Source organism: Muscardinus avellanarius (assembly GCF_963383645.1).
Source record: "Muscardinus avellanarius genome assembly, chromosome: 15".
Taxonomy (NCBI): domain Eukaryota; kingdom Metazoa; phylum Chordata; class Mammalia; order Rodentia; family Gliridae; genus Muscardinus; species Muscardinus avellanarius.
The window spans coordinates 64,242,799-64,263,583 of NC_137801.1; the positions used below are offsets into that span (position 1 = coordinate 64,242,799).

A 20,785-nucleotide genomic window follows, 5' to 3' on the forward strand; every position below is an offset into this window, starting at 1 on the left:
AAACTATGCCCATTAAATGATAACTCTCTATTTCCCCTCCCCCATAAGCATTAATCTACTCTTTCTCTATGAATCCTGATTGTTCTAGAGACCTTATGTAAGTGGAATCATAAGCTGAAGGAACAGATTCCATGAGCAGCTATACTTGTTCCCCACAGCTATAAAGAACAGTAACCTTTCAGGTTGCTGATGACACCCACACACATACAAGAGACTTTTAAGCAATAAAATAATTCATATGTCCTTACCAGTGTAATCATCAAAGTTGACTCTTCCTCTCATTGTGTTCACAACAGACTCTGGCTGCTCAAAAATTTCCTTCTGCATAAAGGAACTGAAGTTTCCTACAGCAAGAGAAATTACATAATTAAAACAAAAATTAATGAACCCAGGAATAAGAAACTTGTACACAACTAAAAGTCTATCTCCTTTAACATAATCTTGATAAATGAGATAACACAAAGTAACACAAGAGAAAACAATATTTATAGATGGCTGTCTAAAAGACTAGATGTATATATTTTACTCTATGTGAAGACAAATGAGCAAATACGTAGGAAACATTAACTTTTATATACTTCATACCTAAGATGTACAGTTATAACAAAACAGGAAAATAAAACAAGCCTAACTTTTGGAGTCAGGCCTGGGTTCAAACCATAGTTCTATCCTGTACTATCTCAACTGAGGAAATCCCTTAATCTGTGAAGTAAGAATAGCAGTTACTTCACCGTGTGGACTAGAGTGTATGGGTATAGACAGGAACTCGACATACAGAAGTTATGTAATAAATGTTACTTTTTACTCCCATCACCACCCAATCAGAAAGGAGGAAAAAAATCAAAATTATAACAATCGTAATTTAATTAACATTACGTAGGATACACTAAGTGTATCGGGAACTTCCCCAAGGGTTTTGCCTATTTGGTCCTCTTGATCCTCAAAACAACCTTCATATCCATTTTATGTATGAGAAAACTGAAGTCCAGGGAGAACATGAGAGATTTAAGGAATAGAACATGAACTATATTTATACTTATAAGGTCTTCCAAGTATCAGGTACTACTATTTTATAATGTTAGGAACAACAAACCATGAATTAATTTGAAGGACAGACTATTATAAGAGCAAAGATAAATTGTCTAAAGCATCATCCCTTTTTCTGGAATTGTCTGTTCACTAATCAAGTGGAAGATACTGCTCAGCATTATTATTAGATTCTCTGGTAGGACAAGAAATAGAATGTCTCCCTTAAGAAGATGAAGCTGTAACGTGACAAGAACTTTCACCCTTCATGATCTGCTGGAGTTCCATCTGGAGGGTTTGCACAGCTCGTCCCGGATGATCTCCTGCAGTTCTTTTGATTCGATGGATAGAAAGACGACCATCCACCACTGCTGCCACATCGTCATCTTCTAGGAAGATGACCCGATTGGTATGCTCAATGACAGCGCTATAAAATGTCCAAGGAGACACTACACTCAGTAACCAAGGATCATTATTATAACAAAACTATCACTATGACACAAATTTAAATACAAACTCCAGGGCTGGGGATGTGGCTCAGTGGTGGTATGCTTGTCTAGCAGGCGTGAGGCCTTGGGTTCAATCCCCAGCACAGCAAAATATGTAAGTACATACAAACTTCATCTTGCAGTATCTCTATCAACTTTCTAGCTATCAATGCCATCCTCTAGAGGACAGTGTGAGGCAGGGTAATCATTATAGGCAAAAAATAAAAGGGTCAGCCAGGCATGGTGATGCACACTTATAATCCCAGTACTTGGGAGGCTGAATGAGGAAGACTGCAACCTAAGCAACTTAGTGAGACTCTGTTTCAAAATTTAAAAATGAAGCCGCGTGGTGTCACATATTTGTAATCCCAGCATTCAGGAGGACGAGACAGGAGGATCCGTGTTTGCAGACAGCATCAGCTACTTAGTGAAGCCCTTTGCAACTCAGTGAGACTGTTTCAAAATAAAGAATAAAAATAGGGCTGAAGGTGTACCTCAGAGGTAGAATTCCCTGGGTTCCATCCCCAGTAACACAAAAATCAATAAATAAAAATAAAAAATGAAATAAGGCTGGGATTGTAGTTCATTGGTAGAAGGCCCCCAGTTTCAATCCTTAGCTCCACAAAATAAGTAAGTATAATATATATATATATATATATATATATATATATATATATCCGGGCGTGGTGGCACACGCTTGTAATCCCCATGCTTGGGAGGCGGAGACAGAAGGATCGCGCTGGTTCGGAGCCAGCTCGCTGGCTTAAGAGACCCTGTTTCCAAATAAAAAAATATAAAACAGGTCTGGAAGTGTAGCCCGGAGGTAGAAGGGCTTCCAGGAACCCCAGTACTACCAAAAAAAAAAAAAATATATATATATATATATACACACATATATGTATGTCTCTGAACAGCGACCTAATTAAGTTAGATCAGCAGGCATAGCTATTTCCTCCTCATTTTATTCATCACTAAATCCTGCGATTTTAATTGACCATAACATTCCTCAAAGTCTCCTATGTCCACCACAAACCAGAACAAGTTGCCATTGGCTCATTCTAACTAGCTTGTACATGTTCTCTCTTATCTCTCTTTATTCATTCCCCTTCTCTGCCAAAACGGGTAACAAATGGAACTATGATCAAGATTTCTTTCACTCCCAACACACTGCTTGACAGCTTCCCTCTGGCTCTTAGGAAATGTCAAATGCTCTACCGTGGCCTGACACTCCCTTCTCTAGTCTCATCTCCCACCAAACTTCCTTTCACTCTCCACTCCAGCCACATTCGCCTCCCTCCTAAACTCACAGGATGAGCCCTCAGCAGAAAATGCACGCTCCTCCCTCCACCTCTTCAACTGATTCCTAAACGCCCCTGAACTCTCGGTTCTACCTCCATTCCTTGAAGAAACCCCCCCCCCCAGGGGAACACATCATCCTGCTATAAGCATGTATAACTTCTTATAACTTCGATGCTTGTATAACTACTGTTTAAAATCTGTCTCGTTCCCCCGCACTTGGGAGGCTGAGACAGGAGGATTGTACAGGTTCGTAGCCAGCCTCAGCTACTTAGTGAGGCTCTCAGCAAGTGAGACCCTGTTTCTAAATAAAATATAAAATGGGTCTGGGAGCATAGCCCAGAAATAGAAAACCTTTGGGTTCCACCCTCAGTACCACCAAAAAATAAAACAACAACAACAACAAATCTGTCTCTTCCACTATAGAAGAGCTCCTTAAGGGCACAGAATATTTTTATTTCTTACTATTATTCCCTGAGACCAGCCTATATGGCTTTGCTTCAGAGTGCTCAATATGAATGCAGGAACGTGTGAAAAAGCCTGATATGCTTCTGCAATTTCCAGTTTCTTTAACTTAATGACAACAATGACACACTTAGCATTGACTACCACTTTACATATCTGCAAAACTTAGAAAACAGTGAAGCTTGTTTTCCCACTGAGATAATATATCCCCTGGAGTCTAAATGGTATCATTTTCTCATTTTCATTATTTCTGCCCAGAGGTATTTGAGTGATTCCATTTTACTATCATTATTATAACTTCCCGTTTATAAATGCATCTAAACAGTCCACCCCATTTTCTTTCAGAATGTACTAGTCTAACACTGCTTCTTTACTAAAGTGCTTATGTTATAGGTTCATTCTAAATAAAAAGAGAAAGGCTGGGCCTGGTGGTCCACGCTTGAAATTCCAGCATTCGGGAGGATGAGGCTGGAGGACTGCGGTTCGCAGACAAGCCTCAGCTACTTAGTGAGGCCATTTGCAACTCAGTGAGACCCTGTTTCAAAATGAAGAAGAAAAAATAGGGCTTGGGATGTAGTTCAGAGGTAGAATGCCCCTGGGCTCCATCCCCATGCACATGTTAGACACCACCACAGTGGTTCAGCAACTGATACTGTATTTGGTGAAACAGCAGCTCCACTCTCTTACTCTCCAACCTAAAATCCCTCCTCGTAAGGAAGGGAGGGTGGGAGGAGACTCTAAAATAATCTGGACCAAGTCTCAAGGTAAATGCGTTTTCTTGGCAAATTGACATAGATAACTTCTTATGAACTATAGCCCCATCTCCAAAAAAGTCACCTATAATTCCTTAATTAAGGAAGATTCAGGGGCTGGCATAAAGCAGTAGTAAAGTACTTGCCTAGAACATATGAAGCCCTGGGTTCCAGCCCTAGCAATGCAAAAAACAAGTTCTCTAATGCAGCCTGACTAGATTTAAACAAAATAACTTCTTAATTTCCTGCAGCAAGAATATTTTTAATAAAAAGTCTGTGAATCAATTAAGGAAGCTTACCTCGCATCAGAAGCAAAGTAATACTCCACTGCTTTTTCCTCAACAGGGAAGAGACAAGTTGTGCTGTCCACACGAGACAGATTGCAGCTTCCTTTCTTGTCTTTGCCTAGGATACACAGTAAACGTGAGTTGGTAGGCAAGGAGAAAATCATGGCTGATACAGAAGTACACATAGCTTTTTACAAAATCAACAACAAAAAACCGCACAGCAACACAAAGTAATTTCAGCAATTTTAAAATGCCAATAGATCACCTTATTTCCATGCAATAAGCCAGTAAAAATAGACGGAAAGTGTAGAGTGAAATAGCAACTATAAAAGAATGCGTGGCAAATAATAATGCTACACTGTAAGTTTTTTAATGTAATATTTCTTTTCCAGACAAAAGTCCTATAATTAATATCATTATTTTTAAATTAAAAGTATATACAGACTAATCATCTTAATTTAATTTCATATCAAATCAGCTTGATGGACGTTACATGTTTAGTTTGTATACTATACCTATTTGTATCACAAAAATTACATTAAAAATATCAAAATTGTCAGTGAAAAATAAAGATTAGTGGCAAATTAATTTTTACTATAACAAAACTTTACTCTAGATTCTAGATTTGTGTGTGTGTGTGTGTATGTGTGTTTTACTGGGGAATCAAATCAAGGGCCTCAAGCACACTAGGCAAGCATTCTACCACTGAGCTATATACATCTCTCTGACCATGGTACATCCTCTATAGCATCTACACTACACACAGGAAATAGTTTAGGCCAAGAATCTCTCGTTTTAAAATTGTGTTTTCTTACACTTCCTTTAAGTCAGGATAAATTATGGTCCTTTTTTAATGCTCATATCTTTTTAATTCTAGCACTTTAGAATTCTGGCATCTCTAATTTTTCGTCAGTGGTAATAATTTTTTTTCTTTTTTCTAATTCACAACTAAAGTGAAAATAAAAAGTATGCAAATGTTTGATAAATTAACAAATGTATAAAAATTATTAGACTATACAAATGTCCTAAAGATTAAAAAAAAAAAAAAAAAAGCTCCTTTCTCCAAGACCAGCACATTAGAGAGCTTATAACCTAGGGACAAAATAGACAAAAATTACCACAGGTACACTTGTAAAAACTCCTCTCTATCCTCTAAATGCACATATAAAGACTTGGTAATAATTATCCTGCCAAAGTTTTCCAGCATCTCTGACTACTTCATTGGTAGGCATGAAAACAAAGTAGCTCTTCCCACCCAAATCCAGTAGTAAAGAAGATATCAAACTTTCAGAAATAACAGCAGCCAGGTGCAGTGGCACACACCTATAATCCCAGTACTTGGGAGGCTAAGACAAGAGGACTGAAGATTCAAGGCCAGCCTCAGCAACTTAGTGAGAACCTGTTTCGAAATAAATTTTTAAAAAACAGCCAGGGGATGCGGGCGTGGTGGTGCACTCTTGTAATCCCCACGCTTGGGAGGCGGAGACAGGAGGATCGCACAGGCTCAAAGCCAGCGGCGCTGGCTTAAGAGACTCTGTTTCCTAATAAAAATATAAAAATAGGTCTGGGAGTGTAGCCCAGAGGTAGAAGGGTTTCCAGGAACCCCAGTACCACCAAAAAATAAAAAATAAAAATAAAATGGCTAGGGGTATCACTCACTGGTAGAGCATCCCTGGGTTCTATCCCAAGTACTACAAAAAAATTAAGTACAATATGATGTCCTAAAAAGGTAACACTATAGAAAGGCAACAGATCTGTGTCTGCCAGGGGCAGGGAGTGAGACAAGGGTAACTACAAAGGTACAGCCCAAGGAGCTTTCAGGGGAAGACAGTGTATCTGACTGTGGGGGTGGTAAAACTGTTTGCCTTTTAGCTGGGCGTGGTGGTGCACGCTTGTAATCCCCAAGCTTAGGAGGCAGAGACAGGAGGATCGTGCAGGTTCGAAGCCAGCCGCGCGCGCTGGCTTAGGAGACCCTGTTTCCAAATTTAAAAAAAAAAATGTAAAAATAGGTCTGGGAGTGTAGCCCGGAGGTAGAAGGGCTTCCAGGAACCCCAGTACCACCACCACCAAAAAAAAAAAAAAAAAAAAAAAAAAACTTTGCCTTTGCCAAACTCTTAAAACTGTCCATTAAACATAAATTTTACTATATCTAAAAAACCAAAAGGGGCTGCCAGTATAGCCCAGCATGCATATGGCTCTATATTTAATCCCGGGCACCAAACACAAAAGACAAAAATGTAAGGTAAAAAACAAGTAGAAGGCCAGGCACGGTGATTCCTTCCTACAACTCCAGTAATTGGGAAGCTGAGACAGGGGGATTACAGGTTTGAGGCCAGCCTCAGCAACTCATTGAGGCTCTCCACAACTTAGTGAGACCCTGTTTCAAAATAAAGAATAAGCCGGGCGTGGTGGCACATGCTTGGAATCCCCGCACTTGGGAGGCAGAGACAGGAGGATCGTGCTGGCTTAGGAGACCCTGTTTCCAAATAAAAATGTAAAAATAGGTCGGGGAGTGTAGCCCAGAAGTAGAAGGGCTTCCAGGAACCCCAGTACCACCAAAAGAAGAAGAAGAAGAAGAAGAAGAAGAAGAAGAGGAGGAGGAGGAGGAGGAGGAGGAGGAGGAGGAGGAGGAGGAGGAGGAGGAGGAAGAAGAAGAAGAAGAAGAAGAAGAAGAAGAAGAAGAAGAAGAAGAAGAAGAAGAAGAAGAAAAAATAGGGCCGTCTGGGGTTTAGCTTAGAGGTAGAATGCCCCCTAGGTTCAATTCCCAGTTTCACCAATAAATTAATTAATTAATTTACAAAATGGGCTAACAGGGTTGTGTTTCACTTAATATATTGATAATTTCATTCTTCAAACAAAAGTACCTTTAATTAAAATATTAAAAAGCATCTGAGGTATCACTACCTATTCAAGTAATATTTGTATAGCTTTCAAAATCTCCAAATTAAGCCAGGCTTGGTGGTGCACACTTGTAATCCTAATACTTGGGAGGCTGAGACAGGAGGATTGGGGTTCAAAGACAGCCTCATCTACTTAGAGAGGCCCTCTGCAACTTAGTGAGACCTTGTTTCAAAATAAATAAAAAACAGGGCTGGGGGTATAGCTCAGAGGTAAAATGTCCCTGGGTTCAATCCCCATTACCACACACAAAAAAAAATAATAATAAAGTCTCCGAATTTTTCCCATGTATCTATCATTTCTCATCTGATATAGGTAGAATCCAACTGTCAGCCCTGAGCTGCAGAGAGAAAGTGACTTTATCTGGTCAGTAGTCACAAGTGGAGAAAATGCCAATGCCTGAAAGTCAGAGTTCTCACTTTATAGAGCACCTTTAGCAAGAGGCAATTATTTTAACTAAACTTGACTGAGCCAACATGATCCACCTACAAAGAGCTAAAATACAAAAGTTCCTCAAACACAATCTCTTATGATAAAATTTTCTTCTACCTTATGACCTGAGCTAATGTTCTTCCATTATTCCTAAGAGTGGCCCAAGGTAAGCTAAAGGTAACACATACAGGTAATATGTACATAAGCAGAATTATTGACAGAAATCTGAACTCTGGATCCAAATTCTGTCCTCTTGCTGGCAGACTAGTTTTTTGCCTGGGAAGACCAAGAGGTGGAGGCAGGGGAGGAAACCAAGATATCTTCAACATCTCCAGATTGAAGTCTGTTTAACAACTTTCTGCTCTAGATAAAACAGTGAAAGCATTCACCATCAAAGATGAACAGGTTCAGAGTCCTTTAGTAGATGGTTTTCAAGAAACTAAGAATTACACATTAATATTATGGGTTTCAATTTCCTGAACCTAACACTTCCTACCTTTTACATGGAAAGCTTTTAGCAAAAAGTAAATAGAGCACAATGATGTTTCACTTTTCTGTGTAATTATATCAATAAAATGATTCAGAGTTTAGATAGGTGAAAATCTTATTAAAAAATGAACCTTGGCTGGGCATGGTGACATACTGCTGTGATACCTGTAACTTGGGAGGTTCAGACAGAAGAACTGCAGGTTAAGAGCCAGCCTCAGCAACTTAGTGAGGCCTTCTGCAACTTAGACTCCTTTTCAAAAAATAAGATAAGGGCTCAGGGGTAGAATGTCTCTGGGTTCAATTCCTAGTATCAAAAAATAGAAAAATGAACCTCAAACAATAAAAAAACCCAATGACTTCAAATTCAAATAGAGCCAATCAAAATATCAAATATAAATCTAGAACTAAAATGCCATGCATAAAATAAAGATCATTAAATGTATTTCAGTTAAAAGGTAGGCTAAATTTTTCAAATAACTACCATTAGTTCAATATCTATAACCTAGCATATAACACTCTTTCCCCAATCTAAGTATGTATTCTATGTGATTTTTAAAGAAGAAATATTTTATATTAACTCAAACCTCAGATTTTAATAAAACAAATTATTAAAAGCAAGTTTTCTAAATGCCAAAAGCAGAGACAAAATATATTCCGCAAATTAGAAAAATAAATGTCAAAAATTTTCCCCATAAAATTAAGCACATTTTTAGAGGCCCAGCACATTCATTCACTCCAAGAACAAATTAGTAAAGAATGAACAAAAGAGGATAAGACCCCTCCTCATCCATGCAGAGAGTGCATTTCCCACCTCTTTCTCCCTGTGATCCCCACCGTGTGAATTTTGATCCAATCTGAGTCCTAGCTAAAGATATACAACAGAAAGAAATCTACTTGTCAGAGAACTCACAAAAACAAATCTTTTTCATGTCTCACAGAACTATATTCACATGGATCTGACCAAAAGGGCATTTATTCCAACTTAATTCTTTTTATCTATTACACTCAATTTACACATTTTCCCCACAGCATGATGTAAGAGTAGTTTTACCTGATCTATAGAGTATCGGAATGTGATCAGTAGAAAGCTTATGTTCACTCCGTACACCAATCAACAGAGGGCTACCTCGCCTGTAAATGCAAGAAAAAACGGAAGCAGACTTTTTTTTTTTTTAATGCAGTACTGGGGATGGAACCTAGGGGCATTCTATCTCCAAGCTACACGCCCAGCCCTGTTTTTTATTCTCTATTTTGAAACAAGGTCTGAGTTGCAAAGGGCCTCACTAAGTAACTGAGGCTGGCTGCAAACCACAATCCTCCTGTCTCAGCCTCTCGAATACTGCTATTACAAGCATGTGTGGCAACCATGCCTGGCAGAATTAGAGCTTTTTTTAAAAAAATAATACACTAACAGTATAAAATTAAATCTGATAAAGCAATACTCTTCAAATGTTTTAATTCTCCTTCTAAATTCAACTTCAGATATAACAAATGAACTGGGTTGGCAAACCAAGACCCACAGGCTATGCTTTTTTTTTTATAAATAATGTATAAACAGTATAAAATTAAATCTAATAAAGCAATACTCCAAATGTTTTAATTCTCCCTCTAAATTCAACTTCAGATATAACAAAAGAACTGGGTTGGCAAACCAAGACCCACAGGCTATGCTTATTTTTTTTTTATAATAATGCACTAATAGTATAAAATTAAATTTGATGAACCAATACTTTTCAAATGTTTTAATTCTCCCTCTAAATTCAATTTCAAATATAACAAAAAAAAAGGTGGAGAAAGGAAGATCGCGCAGGTTCGAAGCCAGCCTCGTTGGCTTAAAGAGATCTTGTTTCCAGTAGGTCTGGGAGTTTAGCCCGGAGGTTAGAAGGGTTTTATCCCCAGTACCACCAAAAAAAAAAAAAACAACGAAAAACTGGGTTGGCAAAATAAGACCCACAGGCCATGCATGTCTGTTTTTGTAAATAAATATCTTTTACGGTCTTTTTTTTTTTTTTTTTTTTTGTATTGGGGATGGAACTCAGGAGCTTTATACCTCCAAGCTATACCCCAAGCCCTATTTTTTTTTTATTATTCTTTATTTGGAAACAGGGTCTCACTGAGTTGCAAAGTTGTCTCACTAAGTAGCTGAGGCTGTCTGCGAACCATGATCCTACTGTCTCAGCCTCCCAAATGCTAAGATTACAAGCAGGTGCCACCACACCCAGCTTTTTTTTTTTTTTTTTTTTTGGTAGTACTGGGGTTCCTGGAAACCCTTCTACCTCTGGGCTATACTCCCGGACCTAATTTTATATTTTTATTTGGAAACAAGGTCTCTTAAGCCAGCGAGGCTGGCTTCAAACCTGCACAATCCTCCTATCTCCGCCTCCCAACCGTGGGGATTACAAGCGTGCACCACCATGCCCCAGCGACACCCAGCTTTTTTTTAACAATCATTTTTAATTGAAAAATTAAAATTGTATTAATAAAGTTGTACCAGAACCAGGCATGGTGGTGCACGCTTGTAATCCCAGCATTTGGGAGGCTGAGACAGGAGGATCGCAGTTCACGGACAGCCTCAGCTACTTAGTGAGACAACTTTGAAACTCAGTGAGACCCTGTTTCCAAATAGAGAATAAAAAAAAAAAAAATAGTGCTTGGGGAATAGCTTGGAGGTACAGTGCTCCTCAGTTCCATCCCTGTGCAACTCAGTGAGACCCTGTTTCAAAATAAAGAATAAATAAAAGGGCTGGAAGTATTCAGGAGGCTGAGACAGGAGGATCACAGTTCATGGACATCCTCAGCTACCTAGTGAGGCCCTCCACAACTTTGTGAGTCCCAGTTTCAAAATAAAGAATAAAAAATAGGGCAGGGGGTGTAGCTCAGAGGTAGAATGCCCCTGGGTTCCATCCCCAGTACCTAAAAAAAAAAAAAAAAAAAAAGTAAGAGTTTTACCGGAACACATGTACGCCCACTCCTTTACATATGATGCATAGCTGCTTTCATACTAGAATAATGCTGAGCAGATACTGAAGAGGTTCCATGGCCCAGAAAGCTTAAGACACTCACTGTCTGGCCCATTACAAAAAAAAAAAAAAAAAGCCACCTCCTGCTCTATGAGAGCCTCACTGAGTAGCTGAGGCTGGCTTCAAACCTGCGCGATCCTCCTGTCTCCGCCTCCCAAGTGAGGGGATTACAAGCTTGTGCCACCACACCTAGCTTAAAATTTTTCTTTTTAAAATGTTAAAACTTTAAATTACACACAGAACATTAATATATAAATTGTTTTAGCAACTGCTTTGGTCATCCTGCCTTCAGATTAAAGAACTCTCTCTCCTACCAAATCTTAAGGCTCTTCACTACTCTAAAAAGGAACTGATGATTTGAGTCTAAAAATCCTAGTAACACTGGCCATGGTGGCTCATGTCTATACTCCTAGTACTTGGGAGGCTGAAAAAGGAGGACTGTAGGTTCAAGGCCAGCCTAAGCAACTTAGTGAGAACCTGTTTCCAAATAAAAACTAAACTGGACTGGGGATATAGCTCAGAGGTAGAACATCCCTGGGTTCAGTTCCCAGTACCAAAAATAAATTAATTAAATAAATAAATACCCAAGCAAATACTGAAATGGTATAATTATCTATGAATCTTGGAATATATGTTTCTAAAATATATGAAGAATGTTAGTGTTTTGTGGTGAAATTAGAAAATATTCAACATCCAAATTCACAATGGAACTATAATACCCCTTCTAAGACAAAGGCCAATCCTAACACCAAAGTTTATTTGCTTTATTAAGGTATTCTGCTAAATAAAATAGTACAATAATAGAAAAGAATACATGAAAATAAATACTAACATGAATACCTCAAGAAAAGGCAGAGCCTTTCTAGTAAAGAATCATTTACAGGCTATAAAGAATAACCCTGTAACTCAACTGTTTCAAAACTAATGTAATTATTAGTCATTATTAGATTTATATGTACCTTGTGCCCACTGCTTGTCCAGGAAAATGAACACTTTTAAATACAAGTGCAAAAGCTCCTTCCTATGAAGGGGGAAAAAATACATTAGCAATACTTATAACTAGTACCAAATATGAAACACTTAAAACATATTATCTTCAGCATCGAGTTTTCTTCACACAAATGCTCTTTTGTACTGGTTTATAAACAACTCTAAATTTTAGGTAGACTCTCTTGAACTTTAATGTATACAAGACCATCTTTTTAAACCAAGCCCGTTTTCCTTTTTAGTGACACACCAGAAACATTCCTCAATAGAGAAATCACTTCTCTCATACTATGAATTAGTGGGGGAAAGAGATAATTAGAAAAGATCCCGAGGTCGACATTCAAAACCCATTCTCGGCAGGGCGTGGGGGTGCACACCTACAATATTTGGGAGGCTGAGACAAATGGACTGCGCGTTTGAGGACAGCCTCAGCTGGTAGTGAGACTCTCGGCAAGCTACTGAGACTTGTCTCAATTTTTTTTTTTTTTTTTTTTTTGCAGTAGTGAGGATGGAACCCAGGGGCATTCTACCTTTGAGCTACACCCCCAGCCCTACTTTTTATTCTTTATTTTAAAACAGGGTCTCACTGAGTTGCAAAGGGCCTCACTAAGTAGTAGGTGAGGCCTGCCACGAATCCGGATCCTCCTGTTTCAGCTTCCCAAATGCTGGGATCACAAGCGTGTACCACCACATCTGGCCAAAATAAAAAATTTTTTTTTTTTTTTTTTTTGGTGGTACTGGGGTTCCTGGGAGCCCTTCTACCTCAGGGCTACACTCCCAGACCTATTTTTACATATTCATTTTGGAAACAGGGTCTCCTAAGCCAGCGTGCGGCTGGCTTCAAACCTGCGCGATCCTCCTGTCTCCGCCTCCCAAGCGCGGGGATTACAAGCGTGCGGCCGAAATAAAACTTTTAAACAATAGGGTTGGAGGTGTAGGTCAGAGGTAGAATGCCCCAGGTTCAATTCCCAGTACCACACACACATACAACTCTCTACCCTAGTAACTGTATACCTCTGTTAACTTCCATTTTTTTGTACCTTGACATATAAATATATACAATCACAATTATTAACATGTACCATATACCACCCTATCAACCCAAGTCCTCAGCAACAGAGCCTAAAAATTAATAAATAAGAAAAGAATGAGGTAGAACAAAAAATCCACAATAGAACACAAAATGGATTACATGGTGTCTAGAAAGGAAAGCATATCAGAAACAAGAAAGGGCTAGGAAAGCACACTGCTCTGCCTTGGGCAGAAGGAAGGACAGGACTCTGCCTTTCCCATCTTCCTGACTCCGGGCGCTGTAGAGATCTCAAGGCTGAGTGGAGGTGGGAGGGCAGAGCTATATCTCGGTAGGGAAGTAAAGGGCTTCTCAATGGGAAAGTCAGAGTTGAGGTGGGGGAGGTGGGAGTAGGATCACTATAGACTCGGACTTCTGTGGATCTTTGCCCTTATCTTTAATAAACTGAGATGTGATAAATTGTTTTTCTCTTGGGCTAGAAAATGCCTTTCTATAGAGGTAAAGGGCCAAGAAAAAAAATCCCCAAAAGGAAAAAGGAAGATTTGATTATGCTGGCTCAGAAACATACATTCTCTCAGAACAAAGGCTACCTTTCACTGATAGTACCCTCATGTTAAGTTGCTGGCTAGAAACAAGAGTGATGAATCCTCTATTGTGTATACTGTGTCTATATCGGTGTGTGTAGTATGTATGAATTTCTATGTGTGAGAAGTTTTTAGACAAACTTACTTTACAACCTCATGACCTCAAACCACAGTAAAAGTAGAATTTTAAGAGCAAGGGAGGCAGGCAGATCAGTAAGTCATACAACAATCTCAGAATTATTCCAGTCGAATCATTATAAATGTGAGAAATAAAAGCCAAAATACTCAAGAAGCTAGCACAGTTTCTGTGTATCAGACTTAATTTTAAGAAGTTTCTCGTAACTAATGGTAGCATAATTATAATTAAAAATGGTTTAATACCAATTGCTGGATAACTCTCTCCACCAATGTAGTAAAACTGATGTCTTGACTTTCCCAGTTGTCATACATGTACTTAACAAGCTTGGCAATTGTCTCTGTATCTGTTTCAGATTCAAAGTCATAGCCTTTGCTTTCCTGTAAGTAGGGAGGAAAAAAGAGAGACAGGCACAGTTAAGGAAATGTGGATCGTAGCCAAATCATTCCTAAAAAATTTTACCTCAAAAATCTCACTAATTTCTAATATTTTTTGAATACCCCATACTCCATTTGCCCTTTGTTGAAAATTAAGGTCACCATCTGATGATAGAATCCAAAATAACATGGTATTCTGTATAAATGAATGTACACCTAACTTATATAAATCTATGTCACATATGAATTAAACAAATTTTAAGTAATTAAACTATAATAAAATATAACATTCAAAACATTAACATTCACAAGCCAGGCATGGTGGCACACACATGTAATCCCAGCATTTGGGAGGCTGAGACAGGAGGATCACGGTTCGCAGACAGCCTCAGCTACTTAGGCCCTCCACAACGAAGTGAGACCCGGTTTCAAAATAAAGAATAAAAAATAGGGCAGGGGGGTGTAGCTCTGAGGTTGAATGCCCCTGGATTCCATCCCCTGACCCACAAAAAAAGAAAAACATTAACTTCTATCACTGAGTGTTATACCTTCAGCCCTCAAAATTTCAGTTTTATTTGGTCATTTTTAATCCAAATAATTACTTTGTTTTCATCTAAGAAAAAAGAATTGCTCTAATATCACAAAGAAAAGTCCAATGATCTATCACATCTTTATAACTGTCTTAGGAATCACTTGACCATACCTAGAGGTACACATCCCAACAACCTCACTGCTCTCATAAGTATTCTCAGAGCCGGGTATGGTGGCACATGCCTGTAACCCCAGTACTTGGGAGGCTGAGACAGGAGGATCACAAGTTCAAGGACAGCTTCAGCAAACAGTGAGAGTCTCATCAATCTAGTGAGACCCTGTTCCAAAAATAAAAATAAGCCGGGCATGGTGGCGCACACTCGTACTCCTAGCACTTGGGAGGCTGAGACAGGAGGATCACACAGGTTCAAAGCCAGCCTCAGCTACTTAGGCTCTCAGCAACTTAGTGAGACCCTGTTTCCAAACAAAGTATAAAATAGGTCTGGGAGTATAGCCCGGAGGTAGAAAAACCCCTGAGTTCTACCCCTAGTACCACAAAAAAATAAAAATAAAAGCTAAGCATGGTTGCACACAATTGTAATCCCAGCATTTGGGAGGCTGAGACAAGAAGATTGCCGTTTGCAGACAGTGTCAGCTACCACGTAGTGAGGTCCTTTGCAACTCAGTGAGACCCTGTTTCAAAATAAAGAATAAATAATAGGGCTGTAGCTCAGAGGTAGAATACCTCTGGGTTCCATTGCCAGTTATCGCAAAAAAAAATTTAATAAAAAAATAAAAATAAAAATAAAAATAAAATAGGGCTAGGAATATAGTTCAGAGATAGAATGCCCTGGGTTCAATTCCCAGTACCACAACAAGAAAAAAGTATTCTCAAAGACTGGTGTTTTCTAAAGTTACTTTACTTACCAAAAACTTTTTCAAGTCCTTATAGTTTGTGATGATTCCATTATGAATAACAATAAATTCTAAAAGAGATCAAAGCATTGGAGATGAAAAATGAGAAGTCTGATAAACTATAAATAACTAATTATTGTGACTATATTTCTAGGTGTAATCAAGTATCTTTCTCAACACCAGATCATCATCAGGTATATCAACATTATTTATGCAGCTTAGCAGAAGCACACAGTGCTAAGGAGGAGTGAACAGGGAGGAATACAATAAATGAAGTCCAGAGACATCAGTTTCAGTTGTGTGTTAGCTACTATCCCTATGTTACCACATGAAAGTTTACTGGGCCTATTTCCTCATTTGCAAAATGTGAGGGCTGAACTAAACAACCATTATTCTCATTTTTCTGTTCATTCACTTCTTAGTATAAGTTGAAAGGCCTTTCATAATAAGTTAATCATTCAATTTACACAAATGAGCTTAAGAATTAAAGCTAAGGAACTTACCATGAATAACCAGTTTCTACAGTTAAATTTACTTGTCTGAGGTTCAGATAATTCCTGGAATGTTACATAAAAGTGTTTAAATACCATTCCAAGAGCAAATAAATATGATGCCAAGATGTTTAAGCATCTATTCTTATTCAGTGACTTTGAAAAATATAAAAATAGATAATCAAGAGTTGATAATATTATTTGTAGCAACTGGCAGGATATATGTCATTTAAAGTTCATATGTCAGGAGAAAAATTATTAAATCCAATTTTTTCTTTTTTATTTATTAGATGAGGCCTCATGTTTTCCAGGTTGGTCTCAAACTTAGGGACTCGTGTCCTCTCGCCTGAACCTCCCTGGAGTAGCTGGAACTACAGGCACATGCCGCTGCAACTGGCCTGAATCTAATTTTATATTGTATTATAAAAATGTTCTTAGTATACCTAAATATCCGATATTTTGGTTTGATAGTAAATGAATTTGAACAGAAATGCACTATAAACCAAAAAGTAAAATGAATATTTTCAATAAGTTTTTGAGAGAAGATGGTATCAACTATAAAAATAAATTTAAGAAAAAAGTTTAATATTAGAACACAGAGAATCATAAATAGATGACATAAATTCTTAACTTAAAGCCAAATTCTACCAAAATATAGCTTCAAACAAGTTATCAAAAATCTCATACAGCCAGGCGTGGTGGCGCACGCTTGTAATCCCCACGCTTGGGAGGCAGAGACAAAAGGATCACGCAGGTTCGAAGCCAGCCGCGCTGGCGTAAGAGACCCTGCTTCAAAAATATAGAATAGGTCTGGGAGTGTAGCCCGGAGGTAGAAGGGCTTCCAGGAACCCCAGTACCACCAAAAAAAAAAAAAAAAAAACTCATATATTGGAGTCCTACCTCCAAGCTATACCCCAGACACTATTCCATGTGACTCTAAAACACACTAAATTAACTGTGCATACCTAGAGAGATATACTTTAAGAACAAGAACAATAACCAAAAAAGTCTTAAAAAGTTTTCAGCAAACATACTACTATGGTAGTGTTGGTGATATTATTCTACTGTTATGAGGAATAAATCAAATAAATATGTTGCAGGTGTTTAGAAATCAAATGGATAAGGTTCACTAAAAACCTCACAACCTGAATTGAAGTATAAAAACATGATTTTTTTATGTTGTTCTTTTTGTGTATGTGATACTGGGAATTGAACTTAGGGGCATTCTACCATTGAGACACATCCTCAGCCCTTTTTTAATATTTTGTTTTGAAACAGGGTCTCACTAGATGGCTGAGAGTCTCACTACTTGCTGAGGCTGTCCACAAACTTGCTATGCTCCTATCTCAGCCTCCTAAGTACTGGGGTACAGGTGTACACCACCATGCCCAGCTAAAAATATGTTACCTTTAAGTCTATACAAATTAATCTTGGCACTGACTTCAAACACAAAAAGAATAATATCTATACATTATGTACCTTCAGAAATTTATACAGAATATAAGGGACAATGACACACACCTGTAATCCTAACTACTCAGAATGCTGAGGCACGATGGCATGGTCGAGGCCGGCATGGGCCACTTAGCAAGACCCTGTCTCCAAATAAAAAGGGATAGGGATATTGTAGCGCAGTGGTAAAGTACTTGTCCAGCATGTGTGAGAACCTGGGTTCAATCCCCAGTACCACAAAATAAAAATAAATAAAAATATACCAAAGAGCCATCAATTTGTGATACAGTATCTAGTGTCTTCCAAAATAATATGAACAATAATTATTCAAAATAATATGAATAATAATATGAACAAGTATCTAGTGTCTTCCAAAATAATATGAATAATAATATGAATAATAATATAAATATACCGAAGAGCCATCAATTTGTGATACAGTATCTAGTGTCTTCCAAAATAATATGAACAAGAAGGGTAGAGACAAATCTAACTGATCATGTACTGCATAAATGATAAAGCTGGGTAATGGACATAACAGATTGTGTGTTACTCTATTTATAAATATATTCAAATTTTGTGTGTGTGTGTGTGTGTGTGTGTGTGTGTGTGTGTGTGTGTGTGTTTCTAAGGATTGAACCCAGGGGCATTCTACCTCTGAACTACACCCTATTTTATTATTTTATTTTTAAACAAGGTCTCACTAAATTACAGAGGCCCTCTCTTAAGTTGCTGAGGCTGGTAGTGAAGCTGTGATTCTGCTGTCTCAGCCTCCCAAATACTGGGATTACAAACATGCACTACTATGCCTGGCCTTAAAAAAATTTTAATAAAAACCTAAGAAACTATTCTTCTCCCATTACAGCCTTCCACAATCATTCTGAAGCACACAGAATCTGTTCATACCATTATTTTTATCAGAGCGCTGGGGATGGCTATTCACAGGATTGGGCTCTCCATGTGTTGCCCAACGGGTATGAGCTATTCCAAGGTGTACATCAAATTCTATATCCAAATCCATATCCTGTTGTTCTGAAGAAGATAAAATGAAAATTCAGTATTAAGTAATGGTGTAGAAATGCGAGATGCTTTATTAAATATTACAGTAGTCCCAGCTTATCCACAGGGATATGTTTCAAGACTCACGTGAATACTTAAAACTGAAGATAGTACCAAACCCTATATACTTAATATGTCTTCCTATACATACATAACACAAACTTGGTATTTTCTCTATCTTAACTAAACACTTACCCTGCACTGTGACCATAACTTTGGCAGTCTGAGGTGCAACAGCAAAACTAACACAAATTTCTTTTTTCTTCACAATTTTTTGGATAGGAGATTCATCCTTCCAATAGCTCTTAGCAATCTCAGCTAATTGAGAACTTTCCTAATTAAATAGAGAACTTTGACCTTTTTATTCAAAGGAAGCATTTTATGACTTCTCTTTGGTATATCTGAATTGCCAGCCACACTATTCTTGTGTTTTGGGGCCATTATTAAGTAAAGTGAAAACAACCACCAAGTAGACACATGAATAAGGACACCACCAAAAATAGCTTTTGTCCTATAAATGGCCCTTCCTCAGGAACAGTGATTCTGAAACTACTTGAAGATTTTTGTTCTGAACAAAATGTACCTAAAAATTTCTAGCCATCATCATTTTTAAAGCTCAGGCATGATTTAAAGCCAGGCCAAGCAGTGATAAAACTACATTTCTTCCTTCCCCTCAATTTTAAGAATCATTATATGTCTAAAATGAGTCCCATATATGGGGGATGAAAATCAACTTCATCATGTTCACAATGGGTACCAAACATGGGGCATTTGGTGAGGAGGGGGATGAAAATCAAACTAAGCACAGTACTGTGAACTTCTTCATCCAGTGCCTTAACTTTTCCTTTCTTCTTAATGAGCTGGATTTTACAGGCATTGGCTTCCCAATCCTTGTCATTGCCTCCATCAATTCCCACACCTAAATCATCAAGAGAAAAGGGGCACGATTTAGACACTGCTATTGCTAAAGTTATCAATACAAAGTAAAATCTTTTACTTTTTTAATCTTTTACTTTTTTAATTTAAAAAATTGCATTTTCATATAACTCATCAACTTAATGCTTACTAAAAGCCGACTGTGTGTTAAAAACCATGGACACAGCTTAAGCCAACAATAAAAATTAAACTGGAGGTGTCGTAGCTCAGTGGTAGAGTTTGCCCAGCGTGTATGAGGCCATGGGTTCCATCCACACCCCACCCCACCACACTACACCCCACCACACCCCATACCCCCCAAAAAGGACGAAAAACTCAGTTTTTTCTGTCCTCGTTTCTAATACTCTGTTGAGAAAACAGATAAGAAAAAAAAAATTACTACATAGTATAAGTTAGAATAAAAGTAATATAGAGAGCTATAACTACTATAATAGAAGTACTGTTGTGTTCTAGTGAACACAATGGAGAAACACAGAAGAGGGGCACACACCTCAGAAGAAGGGAAGGAGGGAGGTCAGGAAAGCAGCACTTGAGATTCTATTTAGGTTACAAGAAAATTGAAAAAGTTACTCTGAAGGTACTGGGAAAGTACTGAGCAAATTTTCAAGTAGAGAAATAATATGGCCGAAACATTTAGCAAACTCTCTGGAAAGAGAAGAGAGGATGAATTGGGGAGGGGGAGAAAGAGGATGAAGCAAGCAGCCATTAGCAGGTACAGCTGTAGCCAAGCAGCAAGGGAGAGGGCCCGAATTCAACAGTGGCAATGGACAGAGACAAGAACTGACGGGCCATGAGGTGAGGAGGCACAGTGTAGGACACCTCCCAAAGCTCCAAGGATGTTTTTTTTTTTTTTTTCTGAAATGACTATTGATAAAAAGGATACAGAAAAAACAGAACAGTAAGAGGGTGAGGACAGCAGCATATGCAGTTCTGAATATGCAAAGTTTATAATACTGTGGTCTATCTAAGAAGAAATTCCTATGAAGCAGATAGAAACAAAGTTTTCCAGCAACCTGCAAAATATACTTGGATTAGCCAGGCGTGGGAGCACGCACTTGTAATCCTGGCGCTTGGGAGGCTGAGACAGGATGATTGTACAGGTTTAAAGCCAGCCTCAGCTACTTAGTGAGGCTC

The 20,785-nt window shown here is 38.3% G+C and overlaps 1 protein-coding gene across 1 annotated transcript in view; it reads right to left on the minus strand.

Moving 5' to 3' along the window:
• The window catches only part of GFPT1 (glutamine--fructose-6-phosphate transaminase 1), a gene marked incomplete at both ends in the record, with an annotated part of 51,314 nt that overhangs the window by 23,848 nt on the left and 6,681 nt on the right, over positions 1–20,785 (minus strand). Inside the window, 10 exons of the mRNA XM_080711386.1 lie at positions 249–344; positions 1,290–1,453; positions 4,327–4,432; positions 8,945–8,998; positions 9,185–9,264; positions 12,113–12,174; positions 14,136–14,270; positions 15,726–15,784; positions 18,563–18,688; positions 19,527–19,634. Coding sequence (XP_080567512.1) covers positions 249–344; positions 1,290–1,453; positions 4,327–4,432; positions 8,945–8,998; positions 9,185–9,264; positions 12,113–12,174; positions 14,136–14,270; positions 15,726–15,784; positions 18,563–18,688; positions 19,527–19,634 — 990 coding nt within the window. The remainder of the gene's footprint in view (positions 1–248; positions 345–1,289; positions 1,454–4,326; positions 4,433–8,944; positions 8,999–9,184; positions 9,265–12,112; positions 12,175–14,135; positions 14,271–15,725; positions 15,785–18,562; positions 18,689–19,526; positions 19,635–20,785) is intronic.